Genomic DNA, 20,119 nt, shown 5'->3' with positions numbered 1-20,119 from the left:
GTCGGTCCTCAACCTCGCTATGAGAGATAATTTACATTTGTCAATTGAGTGATACCATTACAAAAAATACTGATTCAAATACTGAACATGGCCATGACGCTGTAATATTAAATGTTAGATAGCAGTTTCTATGTTTTTACGTTGGCAACATTAGTCCCGCGCAAATTTTTTGTGGTTTCATAATCTGTAGTCGTGGTGTTTTTTGATTTACCATCATGTAATATGTTTGTTCTACATTGATGACCATTATTAACCCTCCGTCGGGCGCAGCCGGCCTCAGAGGCCAACAAAAGACATTTTTTCCCTCTCCAATTCTCAAAGGCGGCCTCCCGCCCTTCCCTCATTTTACTCGCCTAACTTTAGGAACCTTACATGGCGCCCGTCTTCAGTCAGTCGTCGGTCTTTACGCAGCTCACTTACACCTTACACTCAGCTTCACAGGCCGCCTGCGCCCGATTGCATCACAATTTTGAAGGTGACCTTTTTCAGGATATTTTTATTTGCAGTTGTTCATTATACTCAATTATGCCTGTTCTGTATGAAATTTATCAGTATCTTGAGAAATAAGTTCTGTATTGGACCCTGGCCTTTCAGGCAGACTTTTTTCGGCTGCTGATTTGGGAACCTCATTGTCCATATCTGGCTACGGCTGCAGTCAGTAGAGACTACCACCTACCTTACCTTTAAATTTTTATTACTTTAAAACTTTTATTACTTTTATGGAGTTCGGTTTGACCAATTATTTTGAACACTGTTTTTGGAAAATTGTTTATTTTAGTTTATGGTTGGTAATGTTTAATAAACTGGTTATTTTGTGTTATATTTGGTTTAATTCCTTTCTATAGATCCTAGTAAAGACTACCCGACAAGTATTTTGTATTAGAATTAATATAGTGGAAGGTGGGGGCTAAAAATATATTGGTGGCCTCTCAGGCCGGGTGCGCCCGATTTCGGTTCGCCTATAGGTGTGCCTGACGGAGGGTTAAATGACAAAATTGTTTAAAAATTCTATAATTATTTTAATTGTTTGACCTGAGAAACCATTTTGCATTTACAATGCATTTTGAAAATAGGTATTTTGCATTTTGCATTTGAAATGCTTTTCTAAAAACCATTTTGCATTTTGCATTTTCAAATGGAAAAATTTTGACCCATTTCCATTTTGCATTTCAAATGGTTTTGGGTACCCATTTTGCACATCTCTGATATTAGTAGACCTGCCCTAAGTGATTAAAAGCGTATTATCCCCACTCCCCATACCAGTTCCATTGGAGCCGGCTGTGCTCGCGTATGGCCTCAAGTGAAATTTGAAAACGTGACGTCATCATTCTTGTGCGAACTATGGTCGAGGCATCATCGGTTCATTTTACGAAATAACACAGCAAAATGTTGACTTGTACTATGAAAACTTGTAAAAATAGACGTGAAAAAGAGAATAAACCCAATTGTCGTATTACATTCCATATATAAGCATTATTTTACTTTATTTTAAGCATATTCACATCGTATAATATGAATCAGTTGTTACTATCACATCGAGAAACGTCTGGACGCGAAACACAAAGCTGGTTGGTTGCTGGGAAGTAAATTATGAACATTTATAAAAGTGTCTTAACTAAATACTTAAACGAAATATTCGACTCTGAAAATAGAACCGAATTTTTTTGCCGAATTTGGACTTCGCAAATTTGTTCATAACGTGGCGAGTAATTTGCGCTCCCATGTAAAAATGTCTATTCATTCAAAAGCAGATTTTACTTTTAAGAAGTAAATGGTGATATTATAATGCGAGATGCCTATTTACTGTCAGATTGATTTATTGACGAATCACAGTCAGCCTTACTCCCTTCGTTCTTCAACAGTTGATTTTACCCCTGGCCATTATCTTCTCGTCTATTAATTCCTATGTCTGTGGATGAACCCAATATTTACGCTTTCTTTTTCTTTCTTCTTCTAATGCCTCATAAATAGCTATCACTTCTATCGGATCCATTACGACCACGCTGTATAAGCGTTGGCAGTCGACTGATAATCCGCCACTGAATATTCAGTGTGGCTGCAACGTATGGTAACGGATTGACTCCAGCGGAAGATACGCGACGGAATTTCTGTCAAGTGTGGCGCTAGCCTTTGGGGTTTATGGACCTGAAATCGTTTTGAAAGGTTTTGCCTGCGTTCAAAAAAAGGTTACTGGATAACTAATAAATCATAAAAGAAAAGTACCAATTTCTGACTGAAAGCCGTACTCGAATTAAATACATTTTTCCATGTCCAAAATTAAACACTTCCTTTGCACAAAATTACTTTACATACCAAGGAAGAACCTTTTTCAATCAATTCCCTGAGGAAATTAGAATCATGAACGACAAAAGCCAAGCTTTCAGCATTTAGAACAAATATTTTAAAGATAAATTAACAAAAAATGAATAATCTATGTACTTAAGCTGTTAACCGGGCGGGACATATAAATACGTCAAACGTAAACAGTATCAGGTAGGACGTATGAATACGTACGTTATTAAACTCAACGTTTCTCTTTTATTTATTTTTCTGTAATTATAACCTTTTTTATATTTTTTGTAATCTTTATAATTGTTTGTAAATATTCTATTTTTTTAATTAGATATTTTCATTTTTATAATGCATAAATGAAAAAAAATAATATTATGAAATTACATCCTCCGGGCGTGACGTACTGATATGTCCTAGTGAAGGAGTTCGCGTCCGTTGTATGCTGCGTAATTCAAAACGGAACTCCCCGGTTAACAAGCAACTTCTCCAAATATAATATACATACTATATATAAATAATAATGGTCTTTATTCTAGAAACAAAACTAATTACTCTTAAAAATGAGAATAAAACACACCTTTAAAAATTGATGAAACAATAACTAGATTAATGGATTATTTTCTATTTCATTATTTTTAATGACTTTATATCACATTTTAAAGGTGTGTCGAGATATTGTATAACAAAATAATTCAAAGATCAGGAATAAAAACACAAAAAATTTACCATCAAACTTGATAATACAGAGAATCGGAGATACTAGTCATATGAATTGAGCATGCGCTAGATTCAATCTAGGCTCCAGATAATTTCAGTAAAACACCAATTATAATTTATTACTATCTGTGGTGAGGTCGGGAAATCTAGGACATTTATAAAAACAAGAGATCATTTGGTTTTCCAAGGTTTTATTTTATTTATTTATAGCTTAAAAACTTAGGCGATGCACTCGTAGGGGATAGGGGCGAGCACGATGGTTCCCATCTTGCCGCTGACGGTGTGCGCGGGCCTGGGCTGTTTGGGCTGCCTCCTCAAGCTGAACTTGACTTTCTTCTCACGGCTGACCCTCTGCAGGTCGAGGTTGGTCTTCACGCGGGTGATGAAGTCCTGACGGCACTTGGAGTGCTTGACGTGCTCAATGCGGATGTTGATCCTCTTGGGCAGGATGTTTCCGCGCACGCGCTTGTTCACGATGACTCCTAGGGCATGCTGTGTTACATTGAACACGCGGCCGGTCTTTCCGTGGTAGGCCTTGAAGGGCATACCCTTCTGTACGGCACCATTACCCTGGAAACAAACAACAAATCATTAGCCAACTACTCACTCCACCTTCATATTATTATCAGAGAGGAACATATTGCAGTCTCGGTGATGGCGACCTATTGTCTACCATGGAATCATATGTTGCAAACTGTTATACAACTTTATTTTACGCATTTATTCTTAGCAATGCGACAGCAGTGTTCAAATATAAAAAAACATATACAGTGTTAAGTTCACAAAAGATAAAACATTGAATCAAGCTGCAACAAAGCTTGTGAAGCCCGTATAAAACTTATGAATAACACCAAAATATTTTTTGAGCCCGTCGGCAGGCAATCGACATGCACCGAACGCTGCAAGATCCTGCGCAGAAAATTAAGTTTGCTATAGTAAGGCAACAGTCTGCAGCACAGTTCAGTGTGGAACTTATGGTCGCAGGGTCTTACAAAATTTGGTTTATATCGATTGCTTACAGACCCGTGGGACGACGGGATTAAGTTGTCACTTGACAGGAAACTAGTCTGGTTTGACAGATGGAAAGTATTGACAAAATTAAATGCATCATAGAAAACATACAAATGCAGTATAGTACCACCAAGGATATGTAGTTCACGGTGAGATATTGTGGTACTAGATGTGTTAACCTACATTTAAAAACAATTCATGTTTAGTTAGTGCCAAATAAAATTTAGCTCAAATTCACCACTGGTAAAATTGCGATGATGTACAAACAGTGAACAGAATTTCTCCAAATTTTAAATTAATTATTTGCACAAACCGCTCAAGGTCCCATTGATAAATAAAGCACAAACAGTTATCTTTAGAGGTTCATTAGCAGCATTGTTCTGTTGTAATTTGTAATAGCTTGTAATAATTGTACTATCAGAGTTATTCAAATATTTTTCCGCAGACGGGAATAGTTGATTGTGCAAAATAGCACTTTCAGAGGATATGGTTTCCGGTTCAACGAAAAATCTTAAGAACACTTCCCAAGCACTTTAATTATCACAATTTGGGGTAATTTTTGGATAGGGCCTGACACGCTTATTACGAATATTTTTTAGAAAAAAACTTTATATTCGCTTTAATTACTATAAAAGAAAACTTTTTGCATTTCGGGCGGCGGAAAATTATGAATTTAAATTTTCAATTGCGTTAACCAAAATTCACTTCGCGAATCGATGCGGCGGCAATCAGCTGCCATTAGGTACGTCACTGTTATGTTGGTATCCCTGATACATTGATTTGTATCACAAACCTAGCGTAGCCGGTAAACTAGTTGAAAACTGGGATGTTTTTCTTGCCTTGACGCGAGCAGGCGTTATTAAGGGGCACTTTCCTTTGTATCACAAACCATATTACACAAACCTCGGCATCCCACGAAGATAGCAACGGTCGTATTTAGCTCTTGTTAATGCATCAGTGATACCAACATAACAGTGCGTTCCTAATGGCGTCGCGTTGTCGCCACATCGATTCGCGAAGTGAATTTTGGTTTTATGCAATTGAAAATCAAAATGCATAATTTTCCGCCGCCCGAAATGCAAAAAGTTTTCTTTTATAGTAATTAAGGCGAATATAAAGTTTTTTTCTAAAAATTATTCGTAATAAGCGTGTCAGGCCCTATCCAAAATTTACCCAATTTGGTTTTGCTGTGAACACGTAGGTGGTTATTCGGAATTATATTACCTTACTTTAAAAGGAAAGTTTAACTTACCCTGATGTCAACAATATCGCCGACTTTGTATATTTTCATATACGTCGACAATGGAATAACTCCATGGGTACGGAATTTGCGGGAGAACAGATCCCTGGTACCACGACGATAACCCTTGGAATTGGTCATTTTGGATTCTGAAAAATAAATGCAACTATTTAGTTTTCATGATGGCGACACGTGTTTGGAGAATCGAGAAAAACGTTTGACATTTATCGAAAATAAGGTTAAAATGCGAGATACAGTAATTTAAATTGCGCAATTTTTTATCGGAATTAAAATCAAACTATTATAACACACCGGAATTTGGTAAAACTTAACAAATAAGTTAAAAATTACAGAAACTTATAACAGCACCCACCTTAGCAAACGTCTTGACAAAAAGAGGTTAGAAACGGAAACAATGCTGCCATCCCAAAAAATTGTATTGTCTATGGAGACTGACATAAATGAATTCTCTGCCATCAAAAAGAAAAACAGAACAGCCATAAATATCAAAAGTTTTACTGGCGCGAAACTCTTGAAGTGTCAAAAAGACAGTAGTTCAGCAGCTGTCAAATAATGCGGAATTAAATATGAGAGTGGTTTATTTATGAATATACAGCTCAACAGTATTATGGGTAGTATGTAGCAAAGTGAACTTATAATAAATGATTTCATAGTTTCACATTAAAATAATAGTAAAATGTACTTTCTCGAGTGTGATGGTCGGCTAGAAAGTGATTCGGTTTATAAAAACAAATTTGTGCAACAAGAATCAAATTATTTCAAATGTGTTGGTGCGTCAAATATTATTGATGATACTCCTCTCACGTATCAAACTGTTGTGCTATTCAATAATGAATACCACAGGACTTCAACGATCAAATTTCATATCGAAGAATTGTTCTGCTCATCCAGGTATGTTATCATGTCCATTGCAATAAATTTCAACTCATGAATTTAAAAATAATTTTTCAAAATATTTTTTCAGGAAATACTTTCAGTTCCTGAATAAAGCAGCAAGAAACAGTAACATATCATCAGGAATTTTAAACTCTGATTACCAAGACTTTGGTTTGCTTAGAAGATGTATTTCGGATTTCTTTATCCACATAAGAAATGCATTGTTGGACATACATTATATTATAAATAATAATGGTGCGATGCAAGCCCAGCCAATTGTATCCAATTTAAAGTTAGCAGTCAATCAGTTCCGACTGATGTTAAAATCTATAGACACATTACCAGATTTTGTTATTCGAAATTCAACTTCCGAAATTGGCAATCAGGTAATATTCTATTTTTAAATTTATCTGTGCTTTATATTTTTCGATTAAATAAATGTTTTGTTATATGGTCTTCGACCAGATTATCCCAACTGTAGAGTAAAGAATAATACTAGAGATGCCTTCCATACAAATTTGAATGGAAATTTTTTTTTAAATTTATTCCACCCAATATTTAATTGGGTTGTTTCACATAATTTTAACAATTATTCAAATTTAAAAGTCAATATTAAAGTTCTGTGAAAGTCCTATTCAAATTCTGTTATTATCATAGACATATGAATATTAGTAGACCTGCCCTAAGTGATTAAAAGCGTATTATCCCCACTCCCCATACCGGTTCCATTGGAACCGGCTGTGCTGGCGTATGGCCTCAAGTGAAATTTGAAAACGTGACGTCATCATTCTTGTGCGAACTATGGTCGAGGCATCATCGGTTCATTTTACGAAATAACACGGCAAAATGTTGACTTGTACTATGAAAACTTGTAAAAATAGATGTGAAAAAGAGAATAAACCCAATTGTCGTATTACATTCCATATATAAGCATTATTTTACTTTATTTTAAGCATATTCACATCGTATAATATAGATCAGTTTTAGAAACATATTATACTATCACATCGAGAAACGTCTGGACGCGAAACACAAAGTTGGTTGGTTGCTGGGAAGTAAATTATGAACATTTATAAAAGTGTCTTAACTAAATACTTAAACGAAATATTAGACTCTGAAAATACAACCGAATTTTTTTGCCGAATTTGGACTTCGCAAATTTGTTCATAACGTGGCGAGTAATTTGCGCTCCCATGTAAAAATGTCTATTCATTCAAGAGCAGATTTTACTTTTAAGAAGTAAATGGTGATATTATAATGCGAGATGCCTATTTACTGTCAGATTGATTTATTGACGAATCACAGTCAGCCTTACGCCCTTCGTTCTTCAACAGTTGATTTTACCCCTCGCCATTATCTTCTCGTCTATTAATTCCTATGTCTGTGGTTATTATCCAAGTACTGTGAAACAACCTGGTCATGGTGAAATAATAACAGAACTTGAATAGAACTTTAATTTTAACTTTCTTTCTCCTATGATGCCAACAGTGAAATAATGGAACAAGATTTGATCTCGCATCTATATTGACTGGACTTCTCCATTCTTTTATTTTTATTACATTAATTTTACTATGTTCTGAAAAACACCCAATCAGGCGTAATAAAGTTTTGCCAAACACAGACATTCTCAACAAAAAAACTGTTCATGTTTATAAATATTAACAAAGTTACTCCACATTTTGTACTCTTGCTATTATATATCTATCTTCTATACATATATATTATATATAAATAAAAATGTTCGTTTGTTCAAAATCTTAAATATCCGAATATTCTTGCCTGATTGCTTTGAAATTTTTGACACAATCTTGCATTCGAATACGAATGTATTTCACTGATTTGAAATTTTGACACAACGAATATGCATGTGTTTTTATATAACTATATTATGTAGATGTCACCTGTGAGAGGTAAAAATATGTTGTTTCTTTAAACAGCACCATCAGTTGGACGTAAAAGCAACACGCACTATTGTCTTGCATCTGCACAGACAGACTGAACCACAGCAACGCGTGGCGGGGTACAGCTAGTATACAATAAATTATTGAACTCCTTTGTGCAACAGAACCAACTCTGTATAACTTGTATTGTACCTCCTCATATCATTCATACTCAGTTTATTATGATTTGTGCTATACACTTATTATCGTACTCCTGAACAAACTACCTAAAACAATATATACATGTAAAAGCCTTCAAGGCGTTAATAAATAACTTTATGAATGTAGAGGTATAAATTTATTTTAAATACCAATGGGGAAATAATGCTGAATAATAAATTAATTATTTTTTTCAGTGTATCCTGGCATCTTTTCATTTATTCCATTCACACCTTGAACTGCATTGGTTACATCTTGTGATATCTCTCAACGTTTCCCTCATAGAAAACATGTTCAAAGTGGACACTCTGGTTGACACTGAAGAAGATAACTACCAATCATTTATCCTGTGCACTCCCATATACAACACATCTCACAGCCCAGAGATTGAAAAGGAAATTGATTGGATTCTGTACAATTTGATTTTATTATCTTCGAAATGCCATGATAAGGTAAACAGAATTTTTATTTTGGTATAATGCCGAATTCCGAAAAAAACCCTTAGAAGACTTTCAAATATAATATTGAAAATTATTGACAGATATCTAAAATGTCAACATTTTACTTAGGAATTTTCATGGACAATGTTGAAATGCGTTCAAAACTTGTAAAACCTAGCTCTAAACACTGCACCTGAAGGTAGTCATAATTTAATTTAACTGCTTGTATTGTAGTTAGTCGTATCCTAAGGGTTAAATAACAAATGGTTTTAACTTAAGGCGATGCACTACGTCCTGTAATATTTTAAATTGAGCCGCTATCAATAAAAACCCTTACGTAGATGGCGATAAGGTTTAAATTCCCACTTAACACCATCCGCCTGTTTTGATTTATGCAAGAAAAAAACATGGCCAAAAAGTGCTTTTTATTTTATTTTGTGGATGTTCAGGCATAAATATTTAATTTTTTTTCAATCATTTTATAAATAACTTAATTTGCCACATTATACAATAAAATCATAACCGAAAATGGGTTCGTAAGTAGGAGATTTTGAAGTTTAAAGCAGTTTTCATAGGCCTTTACATTATTTTTTTCTGGGCTTATAAAAAGACTTATCTAAAAAATACTCGATTATTTCAAAGGCCAAGATGTATTCTACTCGCAGTATTTAATTAAAGCATCTGAAACATTTCTAGGCGACCAAATTTTCAAACCAAAAACACATGATTTCTCATTACTACGTATGGCATCGCCTTAATTACTACAAGAAACCGTATTTATGTCAGGGAGATGGTAAAAGCTCCCTTAAAGTTCCATTTTTTCTCATACCAAGTTTTTTCTTATTTGTATCATCTGATGTTTGTCGTAAGTTAAGTTTGAAGGTTAGGAAATATTTAAATATTATTAACACACTTCCGGCAGGAAGGGTAGTTCTACCTTTTACACCGGTCCTACTTGAATGGCGGAAAAGGAATTGCTGTCCAATAATTTTATATCAATCTCTCTGTGCGGGTCCCAACTATATGTATTTAAAAATGTGAACCAAGTCTTCCCCATCTTCTAATTCTTGTCTTTTGTGTGGAAGAATATTTTATCAAAAGAAAACTATATTTAAACCTGTAGAACAGGTAATACATTCTTACAGTTATCGCACCGGAGATGCGGAAGTTTTTTTGAAATGGAGTAGTATTACAAAAGTAGGCTTTAATTTCAGACAATAATTTTATAGTTGGGGTTTGGTCAGTACTATGTAAAAAATTTGAATTAAAATATATGTATGATTTTCAAAGATAAAGCTGTTTCAAACAAAATCCATTTTCTCAAATGGGACCCTTGTTTTCGTTCATATGAAATGTGCTAAAATAACACAAACTAAGAACCTAACAACCTATTTTGTACATATTTTTTCCATCTCCCGTGATGTAAATAGTCATTTCTTGTAGTAACTTAGTTTAAATCAAGTGTTATTTTTCAAAATTGCGTATTATGCGTGATGCGTAATTCGGCAACTTTACTTTTTTTTACGAGATACCGCTCAAGATTTCCTCCTTCACAGAGTCAGTGGAACTATGGCATCCCCATATTTAAGTAATGTTATGAGGCACGATGAAGTGTAAAAAGAAAGGGAAAGGTTTGAGAGTTTCTGGCCATTCAGATCTAGTCACTAAACATAGTCAAATACATTTCAACCTTACGAACACTGTATCTCTCACCATGGTGATGTAGAGAGTAACTTTGGATAGTTTTTATTTATTTATGTATTTATCAACAATCTTTGGATAGCCATTTTTGTAAGGTCCATCATGTCCAGATGACTTTTGCTACAAAAAAGTCAGTAGTTTTTGAAAACTTTGTCTGATTGTGAAATGTCACCATTTTTGTTAAACCATCATCATCATCATCATCACTTTTGGCTCTACAACCCCTGGTGGGTCTTGGCCTCCTCAAGAGTCTTCCTCCACTCATCTCGGTCCCGCGCCAGCTCTCTCCAGTTTCGAAGCTCCAAGGCAGACAAATCTTTGAGGACGTTGTCGCTCCATCTTAACCTTGGCCTTCCCAGGCTCCTTCTCCCTATCGGTCTTGAACTCAACAGGGACTTTGGTTCTTGATGCTCGGTCATTCTCTCCACATGACCTAGCCACCGAAGTCTTCCCAGTTTTATGAACTTTGTGACGTTTAGCTCCTTAAACAGAGTATAGAGCTCATTGTTATAACGTCTGCGCCAAAATCCATTTTCTAGAACCGGTCCGAAGATGCGCCTCAAAATTTTCCTTTCAAAAACGCCCAGTGCTCGCTCATTCTTCTTAGTTAGAACCTTATTAAGAAAGTTATTAATTATATTATTGTATTATATTTTTATACATATTATTTGTAATCCGTTTTTCTAGGTTGGCGCAAAACACATCTTCAGTTGCAATTGTGTAAAACAGATTTGGACTAGCACGCAGATGCTCATTGAGAACTTAAACAAAGAAAATAAGTGCGCAGAATTCTGGCATTATTATAATGGCATATTTAAAAGATATGTATTGCTGACAGACAAAATGGATGCAGTCCCTAAACGCTGTGATAGTCTGTATGTTATGAACAAAATAGAGTGTAATAATCGATTGGAATTTAGTCTGTCATTATTGCTTTGTGTTGTGCAATTGCAAGGCTATAGCTCTGAAGGAGAATATACTGGCATTACATCTCATAGGGTGAGTTTCAATAACATTACAATACGCCTAGACCTATTGTGGCATAAATAAACCACTCACTAGATCCATATCTTTGTGCTTTTTGTAGGGAGGTATGACTCCGATCAATAATTGGAACCGAAATATTGTGACATCATATGTTTGCCTAACTATGTCCACCAATGAAAAACTCTGAAAATCTATGGAATAAACCTTTAAAGTTTTTCATTGGTGTATAGTATAATAAGTAGGCTCCGAATGAGAATTTTACTGTCTATATATTGGCATATCTATGGTTTTTTATGTCCAATTTGTTTCATACGAAAAGCCCGAAGTTATCGATCTAGCGAGTAGTTTATTTATGGCTTTTTGTATGAAACAAATTAGTCCTCTATTTAATCATAGATATGCCAATATATAGAAAGTACAATTACAATTAATACACAACAGGAAAATGAAAAACTCACATGTTAAGCATTTTTATTTCAGCAAGACAATAAATTATAGACACAAGTTAAATCATTAATGAATCAGGTAGAATGACGGAATTCCACCTTGCATGATATGATCACGATCCAGTACGGCCTCACAATACGCAGGAACACAGATAATGTCTGATAAGTAAATAGATTAATTTCTGCGGTGAAGTTAAATTAAGGCTGTTACAAATTATTAAATTAAGAACAAAACAAAGAAAGATTCTCACTTGTGTTCAAACACGTGTTCTATTTTGTGTTTGAGATGTCAAGATTAAGCATTGGCAACGCGTAATTTCATAATGAACAATTCGGCCTTTTGCTTCCGATTGAGAAATGAGAGTTACAAACTGACTGACATCTCGCTAATATTGAATAAACAATACATTCAAATCTACACGAGAATGGCGTAGTTTAGATCAAAATATCAAACAACCTTAAATGTTCCACTCAGCCAGCATTCACCTTTCAACAGTTTATTCCATAGACTATGAGCTTTTCATTGGTGGATATAGCTAGGCAATAATATGATTTCACAATATTTCTGTCGCAATTTTAGATCAGAGTTTTCCCCCCCCAGCGTTATGATCTCACAAAATTAAAAGAAAATATGACAAGTAACAAATGCTCTTGTTTCCAGTAAATTCTTCGAAATTTGTTTACTTATGATAAACATAGAAATTCAAAGAAAATGTGTGAAAATGAAATATGTAGATGCATTTTTAAATTTAAAGGTTGCAACGAGTATTACATTCTACATCACATAAGAGATTGAGATGAGAAGATACCCTAATTCGCTTTCTAAGACGAATAAGGAATGCAGTGTGAGACGACCTACTGCCATTAAGAGGGTAGCAGAGATAACGATTTTGTCGAAATTTACTAAAATAGTTAAAAAATTGGTCAACTGTGTCGCCCTCATCGTATTTTGTAGACAATTCCGCCAAAACTTTACTGAACAAGTGGTTTGTTTATACTATCCGGGCATAAACACCCGAGGTCTCCCGATCGACAACAACGAACATTCCCGATGACAAATTCAAAATAGCGTGTTTTATCTTAGCCGTTTATGTGGTAGCTGGCTTTCAATTTTTCCCTACAATGTGGGAATTTTCCCTTGAGATTCCCTAATGTGTTGATAAACATTATATGAACGGCTTTTTAAAAACTGGCGGATATCCACGATTAAAATAATTTGATTTTATAAGTAAACTATGAGCTTTTTACTGAGTTTAACCACTACTATTTATGCTTATTTTAGTTTCAAAATACATAAATGTCGAAAGAGATCTCCAAGTTTTATGTAAATCTGCATCTTCTCCATATGATATAATTATTAGAGAGGTATCGATTTAATTAACATGTAAACTAAAATTCCCTATAAAATTGTAAGAATTTAGGAAAAAATATTTTTTCCCCAAATATTGGATATATTTCAATTCGATGAAAACACTCATAACGGCCGGCTCTCTTGTGACCGAGTAATAAGCTTACGACTGCTGCTATGGTTGTTAGGGCTGTCACAACATTGAAATATAAAACACCGTTGAGAATACATTTATTTAATTAAAAGTTTAGGTTTTTACAGTGAGTAGGCTGTCACAACATTGAAATATAAAACACAGTTGAGAATACATTTATTTAATTAAATGTTTAGGTTTTTACAGTGAGTAGGCTGTCACAACATTGAAATATAAAACACAGTTGAGAATACATTTATTTAATTAAAAGTTTAGGTTTTTACAGTGAGTAGGCTGTCACAACATTGAAATATAAAACACAGTTGAGAATACATTTATTTAATTAAAAGTTTTGGTTTTAACAGTGAGTAGGCATATAAAAAACAGTGTTGTTTGCTTTATCTGGTGTTTCTGATGTGGGAAAATTAATTTAAAGGATATGTATATGATATTGGAATATTCCAAATAATAGAACTTTTGTGCTATTCTTTTTTTGCCTAGATCGTAATAGTGAAAAAGTTTGGCGGTAAAATGATTTACGATTTTTTTACAATATTTATATATGTATTTTTATAACGTCCCGATAAACCAATTTTTGGCAGATTGACTAACGGGTATTTTTAAAAAAAAATCTGATATTAATATTCCATATATTGTACTACATAAATATATAAAATAAAACATAAAAACAACAATAAAACATTGCATAAAGTAGTATTTCAGAACTTAAACCAATAAAAACAATTTCTTTCAGCTAGCATGTCTCCAACAATTATGTTGATTCCGTTTATAATTTCAGTAGCTAAAATATTTAAAGAACTAGAAATCTTGTAATTGAATGTTCTTTATTCACATTTATGTGTATGCTGAATTGCTAAGGTACAAGTGATTTGAGCTCTTTCGTTTATTGAATTAATTCGTGTTATTTCACAAATAGATACACGCATTTTTCATATGAACATAAAACTCAGTTCAGTAGTATATTTACCGTACTTTCCACAGTGAAATGTACTTTCCACAAAAAAAAAAGATCCTTAAAATGGCTTTAGCCGTGTTTGATGAACTGATGTAAATAGCTAAGTAATTCCCCACTTTACTCAATAAAATAATACCATACGATACGATGCATGAATGTAAGTGAAGCTCTCAAGATATGAAATAAATGGTGTACAGTTATTGTAGGGTTTTCCAATTTCAATAGAAACAACAGTTTTTTTCATAAGGAACATAATACAACATAATTTAAAGAATGTATCAATATAAAAAATATGTGCATGGCGGGCAATTGGAATATAATGTATTTGTTTTGCGCAATGTTACAAAATGGTACATAGTTCAGGTAAAAGACACGAGTAAAAGACATTTATATCTAAGCACAATGAAAATAATTTCAATAAAACGCAAGTTAAGGTTGTAGCAAGCATAAGGAAAATAAAATCAGATAGCCAATAACCTCACAGACGCGATGTTCTTACGTTTTTTTTATGGCTTGCTCTATGTAAGGAGGATTTCTAATATCCATGCCTCTTTCGTATCTCGGGTCAATGATTTCTGGCAAGTAACAATCAAAGTAGAAATTTTGAAGGCGTTTTAACATTGAAAAGTGAAAGAAAGAGTCATCTCTTCTTATGGTTTCAACCTTTAATGGAATGTTATTCGAGGTCCATACACCAAATATACATATATCGGACTTGGTGATGTGGAGTTGTCCTTGAATTTGGAAATACCAATCATGTTTTTGGTTTACTTTAACTTCACCGTCTTTGTCAATATGCCAAAACTTAATTTTTTTTTCTTTAATTGCTGCTAACGGCTCCATACCTCGAGCGCTAAAACAGCATTTAATCTCGACTATAAAATTATCTCCTTTACTATCGGGAGTGGCACCTAGGAAAGGATGACATTCATCTAAAAACAAACCGCATTTAGTAAATGTCAAACCTAATTGAGTGGAAAGCTGCATTAAGGCCTGGGCCTCGTTGTCATTACCAAAACGCACTGATGGCACCCCTAGCGGACTTTGGTACATTATACTTTTAACTAACGGTCCACAGCTGATGTTTAATCGTCTTTTACAAATTTTCCCGAACCAAGATGCTGTTAGCCGCTTTCTCCGGAGTTCCATCCATTCTCCTGACTTTGATTGCAAAACGGTTTCATTTTCAATACGCGAAGGATCGGCGTCTGAGAGATTCAGAGACTCTAAAAATATTTTTTTGGATTCCGTGAAAAGCTCGTCATCCATATCGGGTGAGTTTAAATGTTGACCATAATCGCTATCTGCGATAATATGGTTAAACCCGGAAGAAAGTTTTTTTTTTGGGGATTTTTTTTTTCCTTGCAATATGTGCACGCTTCGCTTCCATTCTTTTTGACCACGTACCTGGGCTGTTTCCAAAAACCTCTTTATGCACGGAATAATGAATTCTCCTGGAATTAAACGACACCACTGCTGCGGCACATCGACTCTGGTACGAATTTCGGGGCGTATAATTTATTCGCTTACCTCCAGTCATTTTGGCAATTATTTGGTTAAATCTTTCAACCACGTTGCTGTCAACATCACAAATCAAACTTCGAGAATGTGATGCTAGAGTGTTTACATGCAGCATTATTTTATCAAACATCTTGCATTTCTCTAATAGGGGTGTCCAATTGGGTTCACCGTTTTCAGCACGTTTGCAAAAATATCCGCCTAAGTGGCAGGATTTGTGATCGCCAAACACATGCCGGGGTCCATTTAATATGTCAGAATTTAATTTGAAAATTTTGTCAGCCATTGTTCCAATTTCTCCTTTCCTATGCGAGATGGCACATCGCACAGCAGTGCGAAGCCGCAAAATTCTGGCTGACAAAATTTTTCGTGAAGCTAGAGGATAAAATGTTTCTGTTGTAATCTTACGTAATTTATTACAGAAGTTTCTTAAAAGATGGTTGCGGCATTCAATTTTTTCCACTGTAAGGTTTTTATAAGGCCTTGATTTTAAAAAATTTTTGTACGTGCTGGAATCTCCATCGGCGATGAGTTTGGAGTATATAATGCCGTGTGTGCTCATAGAAGACATGAAACCTTCTACCAAAATGTCTGACTCCATGCTTGTAGAGCTGCCGGTGTGGTTTTTGAAACACGTGTGTTCTTTGGCAGCTTCGCCTTTATTTTCAGCCCTGGTACATATTACGCAAAACTTATTTTTTACTTTGTAAAAAAGGACTTGACCAAATTTTTGGCCAACGATTGCCGCAGCCCCAGAAAGGGCAGAGTAGTTAGTTCCATACGATCTTTTGGACCAACATCCATCCGCAACAACCGTTATCAACGGAGTACCACTCGAATCTACACTTCCTATTTCTCTCGCATATTCTGCCTCTCTCTGTGCTGCTTCTCTCATTTTTATGATAGCTGTGGATTCATACCACGAAGAAACTTTATTTTGAATTTTACAAAATGTTGTTCCAGTCATGGACGGAATTTCCATGGTTTCAGCAAGTTGCTGCAGGTTCGCGAAACCTATCCCAACGGTTACAGCTCCAGACACAGCAGCATGGTTTACATCTAGAGGTATGTTTTTGTCGTACGATGAAATATTCATTTTGAGGTGGCACATATTACATTGGAAAAAAAAAAGTTGATTGGAATCCTTTTCTATTTTCCTTATAAATATAAATATTGGACAGAGTACATCCTAAAAGTGGGCAATGATTATTAATTTTCTGCAATTCCGCAAACATGTATTGGAAATCGACAATCCTCCTTCCATCAATGGCAAATGGTTTTTCTGGTGGCTCCATTGCAGGAATGTCGTGATCTGCACTATCCATGAGCTGATACTAAATTAGATTGAAAATATAAAGTAGTTAGTAATTATATATAAATTTATAATTCATAATGCGTGCTAAGAAAAAAAAGCTTCATCGTATCTCTTACTTCACCATTGCCGGATTCCATTGATTGTGCGGCTGTAGTAGATTCGTGAATGTCATCCACACTTTGTTCCTAAAAAAAACAATCTTATGTGAACAACTTATACATTCAATTATATAAAAAAAACCCATATAATCACTAGTTGATGTTGCTTACCGCTAAAACAGATATACCAGCCGCAGCCGTGGCAACTATATTCGTGGTTAGTTCAGTACTGAAACTTTCAAAGTTGTTATCCACCAAAACCTCCATTTCCAGAGTTCTCAGAAAAATTGGTCTGTACAAAAAACAGTCAAATTTAAACTAAGAATATATATACAGTGTATTAACAGACATAACCAACAAGACAATTACTGAGATTATTTGGAGTGAAAAATTTTGATGTCACTTTGGATCGGTGACATTTTTTTTTCAATGAAAACACATGTTACCACTGGTTACAAACTGATGCAAGTGGTACGCACTATAAACTAAATAGACTAAGCGCATACCACGTGATGCATACGGTTGAAACTGGTGGCGTCAAGTTGAAGAATTTTGTTTTTTATTTGAAAACATGTCAGCGGGTAGCAAAATGAAAACTACATTTTTAACGTAAAATAATCTCAAGAATTTCTGGGTAAAGTCTTATAGTCCAGTCAGTGGGGGATAAAAAAGGGCTCCACCTTGCAAAAGGTTAGGTAGTAGCGATTTTCACATATGTTGTTAAGAGACCTTGGGAGGGTCGAGCTCGACCCGCCATCTTGGATTGAAGGTGCCAAAATTTGGTTTTTTCAAAATAATTATGAAGTGGTTGATTTTACAACCAAATTGTTGAACGCAAACTTAAAGACAACTAAATTACCTACATTTTTTAAAATAAAGTTTTTTTTTGTAAGTCTAATAGGTAACGAGTTACAGCGGTTGAAAAAAGAAAATTTTGACAAAAAATTGTAAAACTCCAGTTTTCTTGATAAATTTTGTACGAACATATTACACAATATCATTTTAACGTATTTCTGCGTTACAATATACTTATATAGCATCATCCGTGTGCTCGATGACGTTGATTTGTTATAGTGGGATCCTAGTCTACAGCTGACTTGGCAACACTGATTGAGTCCTGGTTACAGGACGTTGCCTGGATGCTCATGTCTGCAGATGTTCTTTTCGATGAAACAATGCCAGTTCAAGTTTCACAAGAACGATTTTTAGCCAATGAAAATAACAAAGTCCGTCTGATTTCGATGCTTACAAAGCAATTTATACAGGATGATTTTACAGTTAAGCAGGCTGAAGAAGATGCTGATGAGTTGATTGTCAATACTGCGATTTCCTTGTATTCATCATATGACGCTGTTTTCATTATTGGTGAAGACGTTGATCTCTTAGTTCTGCTGACAGCATTAGCACCACCCAAAAGTTGTATATATCTTCGCAAACCCGGGAGAGGCAAAACTTTTGAAAGACTGTATTCCGCGAATAGTGTGAAATACAAAGAGGCGGCTGAGAATATTCTGTTTCTTCATGCTTTTAGCGGCTGCGATACAACATCGTCCTTCTTCAACCAAGGAAAAACAAAATTTTGTTAGATTAAATTAGACTTACAAAAAAAAACTTTCTACAAAAAATGTAGGTAATTTAGTTGTCTTTAAGTTTGCCTTGAACAATTTGGTTGTAAAAACGACCACTTCACAATTATTTTGAAAAAAACAAATTTTGGCACCTTCAATCCAAGATGGCGGGTCGAGCTCGACCCTCCCAAGGTCGAAAACTTTTTTTTTTCTTTAGAGTCCCAATCTTAACAACATATATCAAAATCGCAACTACCTAACCTTTGCAAGGTAAAACTCCCCACTGACTGGACTATTAGGTCTTGATATGGTATTTATTAATAACAGTAGTCTTAATATATTTAAAGTATTTATGTTATAAAGATATTAAAAAAATCATACTTTTTCTTCTTTCTGTTGAGCTGACGGAAAGTTTTGGAATGCCATTTGTTTCCCATATTTATACACTGAAAAAAAATTAATAAGCTAATTTTCATTTCTTCAAAAATGGCAAATTCTAAATAAAATTAACAAATATATTCAAAGAATAACTAGGGTTAGATATAATTTAACAATATTTTTCACCTCTAATTAATTTTTCAAGAAAACTTAATTTAACTAAGCAAATCATAAATAATAATAATGGTTATAGACAAAAAAATATTTTCAACACTTAAAACAGTCATATATTTACCTGTTACAAAAAAAAATATATACATATATTATATTATATAATTATATTATATTTTCATTTGTTCAATTCACGAAGAACTATAATAGCCAAATTAAATAATCAAATTATTATTATAATTAAAAATCTATTTGCACAGCCCTATAACAGGAGTCACATGAAATACGATACGTCTGTTCGTCTATCCTGCTGGAAGCAATTATAATACTGCTGTCTCGTTCGTACATATCCACAGCGGGCGCTGGCAAATGAGATGATTTACAATAATTAAGACCTGCTACATATTGTTCAGCTGGATGGTAATATATGAGAAAGTACAATCATCTCAACAACGTTTGCCTCCGCGCGATTCACATCCTTGTTCACCTTTGACTCGCTCCCTTCAAATTACATGAACAAATTCTACGTTTTGATTTTATGTCTACAATATGTACGTATATCGAAAATAAACTAATACACTTACGTTTTTTAATACTACTTCACAGAAAACAGCGTCGCGAGACAACCTCTTGTGGCGAACGATATTCGCGTTATGATTGAATATGTAAAATGCCAACATTTATATGTGTTTGGGTTTAAATGAATATAGAATATTACCAATTAAATCTTTAAATTAATTTTATTTATTTATCAATTAAGATAGTATAAATACTGTTTAATTAT

The 20,119-nt window shown here is 34.3% G+C and overlaps 3 protein-coding genes across 3 annotated transcripts in view; 1 reads left to right on the top strand and 2 right to left on the bottom strand.

Moving 5' to 3' along the window:
* Positions 1-3,183: 3,183 nt before the first annotated feature.
* On the bottom strand, positions 3,184-5,704 carry RpL21 (ribosomal protein L21). Its single transcript, XM_089632174.1, has 3 exons — positions 5,634-5,704; positions 5,273-5,409; positions 3,184-3,579 (listed from the first exon to the last, which is right to left on the bottom strand). The coding sequence occupies exons 2-3, from the start codon at positions 5,399-5,401 to the stop codon at positions 3,229-3,231; spliced, it is 480 nt and encodes a 159-aa protein (XP_089488300.1). The 5' UTR covers positions 5,402-5,409; positions 5,634-5,704; the 3' UTR covers positions 3,184-3,228.
* Positions 5,705-5,816: 112 nt separating this feature from the next.
* LOC149423898 (protein MMS22-like) overlaps positions 5,817-20,119 on the top strand; it is a 32,354-nt gene continuing 18,051 nt past the window's right edge. Inside the window, exons 1-4 of the mRNA XM_089631848.1 lie at positions 5,817-6,172; positions 6,246-6,543; positions 8,454-8,708; positions 11,085-11,396. Coding sequence (XP_089487974.1) covers positions 5,958-6,172; positions 6,246-6,543; positions 8,454-8,708; positions 11,085-11,396 — 1,080 coding nt within the window. The 5' untranslated portion in view covers positions 5,817-5,957. The remainder of the gene's footprint in view (positions 6,173-6,245; positions 6,544-8,453; positions 8,709-11,084; positions 11,397-20,119) is intronic.
* On the bottom strand, positions 15,183-19,971 carry LOC149423899 (uncharacterized). The gene is made up of 7 exons (XM_089632230.1): positions 19,920-19,971; positions 19,168-19,232; positions 17,390-17,510; positions 17,237-17,305; positions 17,039-17,139; positions 16,312-16,476; positions 15,183-15,198 (listed from the first exon to the last, which is right to left on the bottom strand). The coding sequence occupies exons 2-7, from the start codon at positions 19,221-19,223 to the stop codon at positions 15,183-15,185; spliced, it is 528 nt and encodes a 175-aa protein (XP_089488356.1). The 5' UTR covers positions 19,224-19,232; positions 19,920-19,971.

The sequence above is a fragment of the Hesperophylax consimilis genome, chromosome 5, assembly GCF_061612785.1.
Source record: "Hesperophylax consimilis isolate HC1 chromosome 5, BYU_Hcon_1.0, whole genome shotgun sequence".
In the NCBI taxonomy this organism is placed as follows: domain Eukaryota; kingdom Metazoa; phylum Arthropoda; class Insecta; order Trichoptera; family Limnephilidae; genus Hesperophylax; species Hesperophylax consimilis.
This window is presented reverse-complemented; position numbering and strand designations above follow the sequence as displayed.

Bases quoted from the DNA above. Each gene is read 5' to 3' on its own strand.
- LOC149423899 (XM_089632230.1), bottom strand. From the start codon at position 19,223: ATGGGAAACAAATGGCATTCCAAAACTTTCCGTCAGCTCAACAGAAAG. The intron at 17,511-19,167 runs GTATGATTTTTT...TTTTTTGTACAG, and splicing joins CTCAACAGAAAGAAGAAAAA to ACCAATTTTTCTGAGAACTC. The intron at 17,140-17,236 runs GTAAGAGATACG...AATCTAATTTAG, and splicing joins TGGAATCCGGCAATGGTGAA to TATCAGCTCATGGATAGTGC.
- RpL21 (XM_089632174.1), bottom strand. From the start codon at position 5,401: ATGACCAATTCCAAGGGTTATCGTCGTGGTACCAGGGATCTGTTCTCC. The intron at 3,580-5,272 runs GTAAGTTAAACT...GTTTGTTTCCAG, and splicing joins GCGATATTGTTGACATCAGG to GGTAATGGTGCCGTACAGAA.